Source organism: Nesoenas mayeri, assembly GCF_963082525.1.
Source record: "Nesoenas mayeri genome assembly, chromosome: 2".
Lineage (NCBI taxonomy): Eukaryota > Metazoa > Chordata > Aves > Columbiformes > Columbidae > Nesoenas > Nesoenas mayeri.
The window spans coordinates 120150693-120163923 of NC_137543.1; the positions used below are offsets into that span (position 1 = coordinate 120150693).

General features: G+C 43.7%; 1 protein-coding gene across 1 annotated transcript in view; it reads left to right on the plus strand.

Moving 5' to 3' along the window:
- Positions 1-305: 305 nt before the first annotated feature.
- The window catches only part of TRIM71 (tripartite motif containing 71), a gene marked incomplete at its 3' end in the record, with an annotated part of 57807 nt that continues 44881 nt past the window's right edge, over positions 306-13231 (plus strand). Inside the window, exon 1 of the mRNA XM_080339401.1 lies at positions 306-1232. Within this exon, the coding sequence (XP_080195527.1) occupies positions 360-1232 (873 nt within the window). The 5' untranslated portion in view covers positions 306-359. The remainder of the gene's footprint in view (positions 1233-13231) is intronic.

A 13231-nucleotide genomic window follows, 5' to 3' on the forward strand; every position in this document is an offset into this window, starting at 1 on the left:
TGAGAGAAGAGAGGATCCATTTGCCGAGAGAGAACGGGACAGCTACACCTTGATACCAAAAATAGTCCCGCCCCGCAGCAGCAAGCCCGGCAGCAGCGAGGTACGACGCGAGGATCCAGCTCCCTGCAGACTGCCGGATCGATGACACCGTATTTGCAAAACTGGCCAATCGATCCCACTTGGCAAAACGACTGATCGATGCCAGCTTGCTCCTAAGCCGCTTGCAGAACTACCTTCAACCCACGCCGCTCCAAACGTCCCCTGCCTCCTCTGCTTTTCGCTCACGCTTTTTTTTGTGAGGGAGGGGATATACTTTTTTTTTTTAATACCTCCCCATCGGGTAGTCAGGCCCATCGCAAATGGCTTCGTTTCCCGAGTCCGACTTCCAGATCTGCCCGCTGTGCAAGGAGATGTGCGGCTCGCCGGCTCCCCTCTCTTCCAACTCCTCCACCTCCTCGTCCTCCTCGCAGACCTCCAGCTCCTCCGGGGGCGGCGGCGGCGGCTCCTCCTGCGGGGGCCCGCCGCGGCGGCTCCACGTCCTGCCCTGCCTGCACGCCTTCTGCCGCCAGTGCCTGGAGGCGCAGCGGCACCCCGGCGCGGGGGACGCGCTCAAGCTGCGCTGCCCCATCTGCGACCAGAAGGTGGTGATCTCGGAGCCCTCGGGCATGGACGCGCTGCCCTCCTCCAACTTCCTCCTCAGCAACCTGCTGGACGTTGTCGTCGTGGCCGCCGCTGCAGACGAGCAGAAGAACGGCCGCGCCGCCGGGGCCGGCCCCACCGCCGGCTCCGGTGCGGGAGCAGGCGGCGGCGGCAACAACCGCCACCACGGCCGCCCGCCGCCGTCGCACCGCACCGCCGGCTCCTCGCCCGCCGCCTCGGCTGCGCCCTCCTCGACGTCCTCCTCCTCCTCTTCGGGCGGCGGCGGCTCGGCGGCGCTCCTGCTGCGGCGGCCCCACAGCCGGCAGGGCGAGCCCCGCTGCAGCTCCTGCGACGAGGGCAACGCCGCCAGCTCCCGCTGCCTCGACTGCCAGGAGCACCTGTGCGACAACTGCGTGCGGGCGCACCAGCGTGTCCGCCTCACCAAGGACCACTTCATCGAGCGCTTCGCCGCCGCTGCCGCCGCCGGCTCTGCCGCGCCGCTCGCCCTCAGCCCGCCCTACCCAGCCTCTCCCTACAACATCCTCTCCGTCTTCCCCGACCGGGCCAGCTACTGCCAGCACCACGACGACGAGGTGAGCAAGTGCGCGGCGCGGGACGGGACGGGGGTGGCCGCGCTCCCACCCCTCGCCGGCGCCAGAGGGCCCCCGCCCGCCTCGCACCCTCGCGGCGGGCGGGCCGGCCCTCAGGGGCGGGCGGCGGCGGCGGGGACCGGCCGCGATGTTTCCTCTGCCTGCGGAGACGCTCGGGTCTTGCCGCCCCTCGGGGGCCGGGGGTGGGAGCCGGGGCAGCCGCGCCCCTCAGGCGGACGGTGCGGGGGGCAGGAGCGGCAAAGGGCTCGGGGGCGAGCGTGCGGTGAGGCGGCGGTGGCGTCCCCAGGCACCCTGTTCTCTCCGGGCTCCGCTCCTGGCCGCCGCCCAGGAGGTGGTGAGCCGAAGGGGTGAGGTGTGGAGCCGCTGTCCCGGTCGTTGGAGCCTCGGGAAGCCTCTGACGCGGCGGGAGCAGCATGTCTGAGAGAGCTTGTCGGGCGCATAGTGAGATCGTGGAGGTGCAAGCGGGGAAAGTCTGGAGTCCCTCAAGCCCCTTATGTTTGGAATGTAAAGTTAAATTATTTCGTGGAGTGTGCTTTATACAGTGTTCGGCGTGTAGCCCACCGAAGAAAGAGAAAACAAATAGTGAAGGAAGGTAACTGTAGTGAGGAAATTACTATTAAATATATATTTTTAAATTTTTTTTAAATTAACGGTAGCCAGGAAGTTAGCAAAGATGTTCACTCTTGACTCTACCAGCTATATCTAGTGCTCTTGGTTAATATTTTAGCTGCCTCTGTGGTGCAAACGAGCTTTACTAGTGTAAAGATGGGAACTTGCTTTATGTGGTCTTCATTTAAAACGCTTTGCTTGCAAGTTTTGCTTTTAGTGATCCCAAGTATCGTCTCACAGATCTAAAATAGGCTGCGGCTTCTTCAAAATGTGCTGAAAATGTCTTAAGTTTCACTGGGACATAGTTTCTTGCTGTGATAGTTTGAAACTTGATTTTCATCTGAAACTGGAAAATGGCGGTCTGCTGTGTTGTCCCCCCCCCTTCTGTGGGGTCAACGGTGGGGGTTTTGCTGGAATTTTCCAGTAACTTCAGTGTTGGGAGGTAGTTTTCCTCCCAATATGAAATGGGGGACAGCACAACAAACTGCTTCAGGGGAAAAGCCCGCCTGAGGACAGGCCTTGTACAGGAGTTTTCTCTGGGATGCTTGCTTAACTGATACATGAAGGCATTTAGTGAACTATGGCGATGCCTTTGTCTTCAGTTTTCAAGGATGCTTTTCGTATCCTCCAATGCTACTGTACGTCTGAAAAACAATTCCAGAAAGTTCTGGAGAGTTTTTCTGGTTTCTTAAAGTTGCGATTGTCAGAGGACAGAAAGTAATGAATTTTGTGGAAAAAGAAAAACCTTAAATGACATTTGGGCATTTGGGGATGTGCTTGAAGGAAAATGAAGTTGCCTTTTTTTTTCCCCTAAGAAAAACAAACGACCCCCAGCAACTTTAGGGCAGTTGGGCTGCTTACAGCTTCTTGTGGTATCTAAGTATCTCCCCACTAGTGGGCTTCCTAAAGGACACATGATAGTGCCAGAAATGAAGCATGGTGTTCTTAACATGCTAAAAAAAAGGCTGTTTCTGCTTTCATTTTGGAATATAACTTTAGACTTCTAGTATGGGCTAAACAGCTTCTAGTTATTGTGTACTTATTATCGCAAAACTTCTTGTTGAAGTGTGTAAAATGAAACGATGGAGGGCTGTTTACCATAGCGTAGAATATCCAGCTTCTAAAGCAGATGTATTCTCCACAACTTAAGAGTAGTTGAGACAGGAGCTCAAAGGTGTTTTGTAGACTTAAAAGTTTAAGTTGCAAAGGGAAGATATTCTAGCCGTGCTTAAACTGCACAGCTTTTCTAGAGGTAGCTTCTTAAAAAAAGCTTCCTAATTTACTTAAAGTAACAAATATCTTGTTTTCAACAATATACTCTGAAAAGAGTACATGTCTCCTAAAAATTGGTTTGGGGTGTCCTGCTGTCCTGTAGACCTAGAAATTGTTTTAAAACAAGTGAGCATTTTCTAGCCTTCAGCTCCTGTTGAGAAAGGCTTTTATTCTGCAAATTAATGATCTACTACCTTGATTAGTGAGTTTTGGTGGTTCCTTAATGTAGGTGTGCCTGATCAGTATTTGCAAGTATTTAGTATTCACTCAAGGGGAAACATTTTGGAGAGACTATAACTATTTGGAGCAGTTTATAGTGTAAACCTTTCCTGCTTTTGCTAAAAGTGTGGGTGAGGTTTACAATTTTTTGAGAAGGGATGGCTGCAAAACTGTGAGGGTTATTGCTTGTTTAATTCTAAGAATGCTATTTACAGCCTCATAAAAGGAACGATAATAGAAAGGCAGCCTTCCAAGAGAGTACTTAAGTGATGCATTAAGTACTTTGCTTGGTTCTCTAATAGTGTAAAAACAAACCTAAAATGCAAGCCTGAGATGCCAGCTTGAAATTTTTAGTGTTAGTATTTATAAACTCCGGTTATGCTAAGTATGTAAGTGGAAAAAGATGGTGACAGAGCAGGATATTCCCTCAGACCAATGTCATGCAGGTAAGTTTAAGCTCAAGCAGATCTCATCTGTAAGCTGCTAGAATAGTAGCCCTCCCAGATGTGGAGTTATCTTTCCACAGGATGTATCATTTTCACTCTATTTTAAGTTATAGAGAGTTTTTACTCGAACCCTGTCCTTGAGACTATTCTGGGCCAAAGCAGCTGCCTCCTCACCTAGAACATGATATTCCTGTCCTTCCAGCATCACGACTTCACTTGTTACCTTTGGTTCTATTCCTCTCTGGTCTTTCCACCCCTCCTCCTGGGGAAGCACTGTCACTTACCCATAATTTTCCTTCCTCCTACCCCTATTTCAAGGCTCTTTAAAGTGAGGAGGGAAATAGCAATGTGGGTGGTTACTTACTGGGTGTTCCAAGTCTCAAAACAAGACTACAGATATGTATTTGCAAGACAAGATTGATGTTGTTGCTCATCCTTTCAGTGCAGAGAAGTGCAGATTTCAGCTCTTTACCAGGATGTCTGGAGCAATCTCTTTGAGTTGGTTCTGGTCTCAGTTGAGCTGTTGACTAGTGTAAAACAACAGTACGTGCAGTCACTGACAGCTTAACAGAGAATATTGAGTTTTAATGTAGTGGCAAACAAAAAGTGGAACTCCGGAAGACTGATTTCAGTGTGGCTAGTGCCTGCAAATGCTACAATGATGCATGAAAGGAAAAAGTAAACTATTCCTGCAAAAAAAAGCGAAAACCAATCTTTCTTTGTCATGGAGCTGCTGTTGAAACCCAGTCTGGTTGCTTACCACTTGGAACCTAACTGTCTGAGGTAAATTTGCTGCTGGGTCAGCAAGAAAAATGCTTAATCTCAGTCAAATGCTTTAAAACACTCTACAAATGTAGCAATATGTGTTGCAGCCCTGGAAGATTTTTAACTATGACCATGTTTGTTGTATGGATGGAATAATCAATGTTACAGTAGTAATTAAATGTTATTGTAATGATAAAAGCCACTAGAACAGGACTTTAAACTTGAAAAAGGGTTTTACCTTAGTCTTACCCATAAGTATGTCGTGTATACTAACTGATAGAAGTCGAAGTGTGCTTGACTGTCTCATCTCTCAGACTAAAAGAGCACCTCTATTTTTCTTTTCATAAAATTTTCAGTAATAGGCTGCAAACCAAAACAGATGCTTAGAAAATGTTGGAACAGCTGTAGGATACTTGGCTTGCATGATAAACTACCTGAATTCAAATGACTTTGCTGTTGCAGAAAGTGGAAAGGGCTTCAAATCTCAAGTTAAATAATGCGGGATTTCCGTTATGCCCAGTCTCAGCTGCTACATGCTTTAGTATCACTTGGTGATAATAGTGTCAGATGGTCAAAACACTTCAATAGCAGACTTCCAACACTTTCTAGGGAAAGTGTGGAGTTGCCAAATTCAGTCAACTTAATGGTCTGTGACCCCTTAGTCTCATATTGCTTTACAGATTCCATTTTAGAAGTGGTTCACAGACTGCAAGGCAAAACCCTGTAGCACCATGGCTCACCCCCACAGCCAGAAAAGATTTTAAAGTTCATTCTCCCACTTGCCCTTAGCCACACTGTTCCTTCCTTTTTACTTGCATCAGTTCTGGTTAGTTTCTTGACCAGATTAATTCACAAATTTGAAAGTTTCTTGCCACATAAGTGAGTTGAAATGGCTCATGGGGGTATTGGTGCATGTGGACAAGAGTGGCTAAAATTAGATTGCTATGTTGAATTATAGAGTTGCATATGTTCCTTGATTTGTCTTTTTAGACCACAAAAAAGTACACTTCTCCTTACCATCTTACAGACTGTAAAAGATGCAGTTTTTGAAAGCCTGTGTATATATAGGGGAAGACATTGAAACATAACTGCTAGCTGAACTGAAAGCTACTCATCTAGTGCTTTAGCTGAATTTGCAGATTAAATTTATACCAAAGCCGCTCTAATGTAGAGTGAAGCTCTGATTTCATAGTGGGGAGTGAACTGTCTTGAACATCTCATGGCTGCTCAAAGAAGGGGAGCTTGCGTTTTCCCTCTGTTCTCACCAGCCTTCGTTGTGTGCAATCAGGAGATGCTTCTGTGAGCCAGTTTAACTCAGTGTGGTAGAAAGCTTTTTTCCCCCTTCTAGCATTGGTATAAATTCATTTGAATTGTAGAGGAATCTGGTACAAACTTACCTGGTATGAGGAAAAGGAGGAATAGTGTGGTTAGGAAGGAAGGCTAGGGATATGGTTTCTTTTGCGTAATGACTTGCCACCACTACCAGGCACTGAGCCCTTGTGCTCTTAATGCTGTCCACCCACATGCCTCACCAATACAGCTGGACAGTTGGCTAACAGAAATGGAATATGCCAGTGTCTTCTCTTCTTTGTATCTTGCTCAAGGGTTATTTATATGAAACCACAGCATGTGATACAAATGTGATGCAGGCTCTTGCTGTTCCTTTTTCTAATGGTGAGGGTTTTGTACCTCCTAACAAAACAATCAAAACTTTCAGAATTGCGTCCTGAAAGCATGGTCTTAATATGTCATACTTCGTTGTGTTGCAGCTGTTGTGGCTGCTATAGGTTCAGCTTTACAGGAGAATGTGCACACAAGCTAGAGAAATACATACTTCCAGTATATGTAAGAAACTGTGCATGTACTTCACAATGATGTGCACCCTTCATTTATCATACTTACTATGTCTTTTATCTTCTGATATCAAATGTGCATGCAGGTGTTCAGTCTGAAGACAATACTTTGGGTTAAGTTACTGTCACTTGTCTTCCTTTTTAACTTTTTCCTGATGAAGAAAGCAGGGCAGTGAGTTACTTTGTTCATACATGGTTTATGTAATGTGGACTTAGCATCTTTGGAATGCTGAAGGGTTTTCATAATCTCTAATGTCACACTTTTAAAAAAAAATTAGAAATGACATTCAGGTATCTTGTGCTAAACAGGGTCACCTTAGCTTACACTGCCTCACTTTCCTTTCAGCTGCCTCTTCCCCAGCATGCCATTATTTAGCTCCTGACTCTCCTCTGTAAAACTATTTTATCTGCTTCTCTCTTGTAAGAGGACGAAAACTTTGGGGTTGAAACAGCTTTAATACCATACTGGGCAGACTCAAAACCCTGTCTCATTTACCCTGTTTTGGTATGACTGATGTTCAAATACTCTGAATGTTTTAGAGTAAATACAGCAAAGTTTGTGTGTGTTTGTGTTTGGTTTTCGGTTGTTGCTTGTTTAGGGGTTTTGTTTGTGTTTGGGTTTTGTGTGTTTTTTTTGTTTTGTTTTTTTCTCCCCCTCCAATGATAATCTGATACTGTTATACTACTGGTCTAATTAAACTGGACTTCAGATAGTTTCTGGTGAGTAAAAATTGGAAGAACCAGAAATGCCTTGTCTGTTCAGGCAACTTTCATGGATGGTTTATACTTTGAGAACATCTTTGAAAAAACAACAGTATCAATACAATAGAAACTTGCAAGATGCAGCAGCATAGACTTCTGAGGTTATAACTTTCTGTGAAAATAGGACTGGACATGTGCATATAATAAGCATGAAACTAGGCTACTGTACACTGAGAACTTAATTTAACTTTAGTTTTGCTAAAACCAATGTCTTGAAGTGTGTCTCATTACTTGGAGAGAGAGTCTGACTGCATTTTGCTTTGATTTATTGAAGAAATCTTGCATCATATGTAGGAGTCTCTCCTCAGCTAAATCTTCAGAACATGTAAACATGCTTGCTAGACCATGCTTCCTTAGAGGAAAACTACCTAGTTCCTCTGTTTTAGAGTTAAGAATGTATCATTCCTCTTTCAATACTGTTTTGACCCGATCTCTTCCTAGTTCTCCTCCCATGCTCCCTTCCTTCCTGTGAAGTTGTTGGTGTCTTTCCATCAGATGAGGAATCATGATGTGTTGAGAGCACAGATCTTAAGCTGTGTGAGCAATGCACTGAATGCAAGACTAATGTTACCACAGATAAAATTTCACTAAAGGGGTTTATTGTCTTTAGCTGTAATCCACTTTCAATTACTTTGTTACTAATGTAATCTTAGATCATAATTATGTAGTAATTTTTAGTAATGTATTTACACTATCATTCTAAGTCTTAATTGAAGTGCAGCAATACTGGATGAGAATGGGACTACTCTTAGCAATGCAAGTATTGGTTGATGTAATGAATGGATGTCTCTATCTAAAATATGTTATGCATATGTCCTTGTTTTAGCTGCTCTCATCATGGGATCAGCTGCAGCTCTGTCCATGGGTTTCTGCTTTCCCTGGCTGTGCTTGTTGAAGGGCTATGTGGGTGGGATTGGTTTGGTCCTCTTATCTAACAAATTATGCTTGTGCATGAAATAAATCTTGACAGTCACAGGAATAGAACAAAAACATGTTAAAGAATCAGAGCAGTAGTGTCTGCTAACTGTTTTCTAACTTGAGTTCAAGAGTTTCTTTATTATGCAATATCACTTGGGACAACTTATCTCTTCCTTCTATCTTAAAGAAGAGAAACTGTATGTGGCTAATCTAGGAGAAGTACTTTAGGAAATAAGTTCTTCTAACTCCAAGCTCCTTACTTCCCCTTATTTAGGAACTAAAAATGCTGACCAGCTTTGAATGCTCTAGCTGTTTAGTGTGAAAAGGAGTAAAACTTGCTACCCACAGATGAGGCTCACAACTGTAATGTTCTGTGTCACCCTTCTGTGCTGCCTCCTGGATATGTGTGCAATACTGACACTTCCTCAAGAATTAATTCATAGTGACTGGTTCAGCTGTAAGAAATAAGATCTCCATTCCTGTTATTTCACTTGAGTGTATAACATGCATTTCTAAAACCTCAGATGGTGAGCTTGTTGGATAGGATGATGTCTGGTCAGCAGTTTGCCTACATATGTAGGTGAAATATTTTTGAAGTGACTAAGAATTGAATTGGAAAATTTAAATGAGAACCTTGTTGGCTTACAGTTCTGCATATTTTGTGCTATGCCTCTGCACTGCTGCTGACTTGGGAGAAAACTACTTACCTTCCAGCAGTAGGTTGGCAGCCTGAGGCAATCTTTGAACTTGTTTCACTAGCCACGGGTGAAAGTCAGTTTTCAGAGTTGAATATTTAAAATTCTGAGGTTGGTGAGGTATGTCTTCAATGCTGTAGTGAAAGTGGTCTGTACTGAACAAATAAATGTGTGAGATACCTTGAAGTAATTTCTGAAATGAACAGATTAATCCAAAGACTGCTGTGCCCCTGTTGCTGCCTCAGTAGTTATACCATGGTAACCTACAGGAGCAAGATGTGATCTTCACTAAGATAACACTAGTAATCTGCAAGGCTTCTCTCAGTACCAGTACTTTAAAGGACTGTCAAAATAGCAACTGCCTGCCCTTGGATCTCAGTGCTTTGGGGGAAAAAGGGTCCTTTAGCTAAAGGTAATAGCTAAACTTGTGTTGCATCATTTTCCCTTTAATGCTGGTCTCCATGCATGAGCAAAATATTTAAAGGTATTTTGTTGAGTTTGCTAAAGCTTATCTTTTCTAGCTGTTTGCATGTATTTCATGCCTATCCCATACATTTTGTGGATAGACAATCTTGTTATAAACTACTATCTACTGTAAATATTTCCTTTCTGAAGTTAAGGTATTGTAAATGTACAGAACTACCAAATGCTGTGTTTGTCTGCATTAAAATGCTGGCAGGGACCTGAAATTCAGAAATCAAACTTCAAGGGGAGCTTGTTGCTGTATCTTCCCCTTGACCAGTGTCGTCTTGGGTTTTGTGGGTTCTGCTTGCATATTTAGGTGCTCGCTGCCCAGAGTGGCAGGCATATGCCAGAAGACTTAATTTTATACAGCCTTTTGTTCAGCTGCTCTTGCTTAACAAAAGGCAAATTGTTATTTAGGGGAAAATGTCAGCTATCACACTTCAAATCCTCCCCTCTTCCCTTCCCCTTTCACTTCAGTGGTTCTTACTGCTCGTGCCATTGACGGTGTCAGATGGTTAAGTGTACAACATAAGAATGTGTAGGCTTAAATATTTGCAAGCAAAGCTTGAGATTTCTGCATTATGGATGCTTTTAAGCTTTATAATCCAACCTAGGGCTGCATGGAGGGACTAGAGAATGAATGCTGCTTTCCTATGCAAAGGGTGGTGGTGTAGTTTGTGAATTGCCAGTTAACTAGTCCTTAGGTACTGGTCCATGTTGCCTGAGTAGGTTACTATTCCTCATCTTCTCTAACCTGAAGTAATGCCATGCCAGGTGGTGTAAAAGGTAAAGATCAGGTAGCTACTAGGGGCTTGCTGTGTCTTTCTGTGGTTTGGAAGTCAACGACATAGTTCTAAAACATTTTAGTAAATGCATGTGTATCTGAAGCAGACTGAGTCTGTTGCATCGAGGAAAAACTTGTTAGAGAATGGAAAGAATCGTCGTGCCTACAAGCTGCCTTTTTCCTTTAAAAGCAATGCTGCTAAAGAGTTAAATTTCGCCCCCCTGCAGAGCACCCCGCCCCCACTGCTATATTTGGTGTGCCCAAAGGCACTGGAGACTTAATACATTGAAGTTGGAGCGTGAAGGAAGGGGGTCTGCAGGCTGCTAGACAAAGTCACTCGAATTTCAAGAATACTTGATCCATACAAGGATGTTACTTGAGAAAGGCATGACTTCTCTGGAAGAAACTGGTTGCCAAATGAGCTGTGTGTCCTAAACACAGTTTTTTGGGGCTAGATGAGTAAATTGGAAACCAGATTTTTCTTTAATTGATGACTGATAAGTAAGCCAGCCAAAGCTGTTGTGAGAACCATCTCCTTTCAGAGAACAATGGTTACTTGTAGGGGAAATGAAAATTGTGATTCTCCCACTGAAGTGCTTGCAAGTTATAGAAACTATTGTGCGGATAACTAAATTCTCTATTCTCATTGAATTGACTGAAAAAATGACAAATACACTTTTCCCCCCTCTAGTTACTGTAGAAGCAGCTGTAATGTTGCAGTGGTGTCCCAACAAAATGTGGTTTGTGTCAGCTTCCATTAAAGGCTTTTAAATGGATAGGCAAATATTTTGGGAAGAGAGAAGGGACAGTTAATGAAAAAACTAAAACAAATTCAGAACTGAACATATCAGGTAGTGTTCTGGAGTGGATTTTACCCTGGAAGAAATAACCAAACTAAGAACAACAACAAAAAAAAAACAACCGAAGGAATTAGAGAGGATCAAGTATGAAAGAATTACTGGAACGCTGAGGTCCCAGCACTGCTCCTTTAATTAATAAAATGTTAATGAGGGGAAGATGTAATACTCTTCCTTCTTCTTCCCCTCTTGTACTTGGTACAATTGTACTAAGTAATAATCTCCCCCCCAACCCCCCCCATCATGGAAGCATTGACAAATTAAAATTAGGAATTAGAATTATAAATGGTGGCTGTTGGCAGTTCCCCAAAAGGTAACAGCATGCCCTTGGAGTGAAGATGTTGTCTTTCTCCATTCTAGATACTATGTGTTTTCATTGACAGTACTGTTTCTTGGTAGCTCTTGTTCTCTTCCAGCATTACTTATTTTCTCAAAGACTCTGCCTCTTACCAGAGTGGAGAACAATGAACGTATGACCCTTGAGCTTTCTGTTGCTGAAGCACAGCTCCATTACTAGAGTTACCTTGTAGCTCCATTACACTTGAGTTACCTTGTCTGGTGGTGGTTGGGCTGGGTGGTTGTAGGGTGGTTGGGCCAGGTGGTTATAAGGTGGAGGTTAGTAAGCAGTCTAAGCAGGCTGGTGGGAGTGGAAGCAAGCCTTGAAGGATCTTGAGCTGATGTCCTCTGTATACCTGGCATGCTACTTGAGGGCTGTCTTCTCCAAATCTTGGGCTACTCTTTAGAGGTGCTCTTCCCAGTGACAGACTGCATACAAATTTTATATACTTGATGGGATAAGTTTTAGACAATTGTGACTTGTCAAAACAAACATGATTTTATCTTCATGTTATTGCCTTTCTCACAGAGGTGATGTTATCCCATCTTTGGATCTTGTCAAAAAGTAGTTCAATAAGTACCTCTGAGTCTGAACTGTTGCTCTGTAAACAGTAGAAGCTGTGTCAAGCCAGTGTAACAACTTTGCCTTTATACCAAAAACAAGTGGAAAACCTCATGTTCATGTGAAAACCTGGAGGGGTGGGAGGGCTTCCATGCAGAGTGGGTAATATTTTCAGGGAGCCAGCTGTATCCTTCGATTGCATGGGATGCTGCTAGTTAATTAAAATTCCTTCATGATCCAGGAAAGATAGGCCTTCCAGATAACTATTAGATTCTGTTGGAAGTTCTGAAGCACTGCAGTTAATTTTAACATGATGTATACATTTCCCATTGCGTGAGCCTTTGGTATTGACTGGATATAGGTAAGGTCAGGATGTCTCTGCAAAGACTGGAGTAGTTGGGGTCTCTGCCTTGCCACTTAAGCTTTTAGTGGCACACTACATACTCAGGCTTGGATTAGATCCAGAGGCTCCTGTTTCACCTGGATGCTTCACTGTCAGTTCTCTTCATTTATTTTCTTGTGCTTCTGACTCACTGAAGTGAGTTCGAGTAGTACGTGCTTACTGATAGTATTTACTAGTGTTCCTATCTTGGTCTCTAGGCAACAATGCCAAAAAAACCTTCTACATTGAGAATAAAAATGGGAGAGCTTTAATTTAAAAGTGCAGATGTTAACATTAAGCTTACTTTTACAAACTGGAACAAAAAAAAAATCACCCTGAACCATTTTTACAGTAAATAGCTTCATTTTCATATCTCAGTCCTTAGATGCTGCACAGCAATTGCATTCTATTTATCTACAGGAAGGACATAATTTTTATAGTTGTTGAAGTAATTTAGGGTGTTAAACTGCTCATTAGCTTTATTTTTCATTGGTTTCTAATTGGCTCATCTAGCCATGAAAAGCTTTGTGTGGAGGACTTGCTCAGCTGCCTCATTTGGCAGCTGGTTTCTTGCAGAGAAGTCATACCTTTAACTAGCAACCTTGCAAATATGATATGAAGTTAGGATTTTCACCCTGTATATGATGTCACTTCTGAAAGCTACTTAATGCCAGCCTGTGCCATTCAGCAAAGAACAGGGCTGCTGAGGAGCTGAAACTGATGAAGCCCCTCAATGGTGTGGACTCCAAGCAGGGTCCAGGCAGAGAGTTGATATAGTGTTTGATACACAGGTAAAGCAAGGTAGCTTACAAAAAAAAAAAAGTGCTAGTTGCCTCATTAGCCTTTGCACAGGGATCCCATGTCATCTAAATCTGCATTTCTTCTCTACTTCAGCCTCCTTCAGACTGTCTTGTTTTATGTCCAATCCCTTCGCATATTGATCAGTAACAAGTGGCAGGGTTCACTGGCTCCAATGAAGAGGCAGGAAACTAGTGCCAGGCTGCCTGAAATCAGGGTATGATGGAGGTAGCAATACCCTGCAGTGAAGATGCTGTA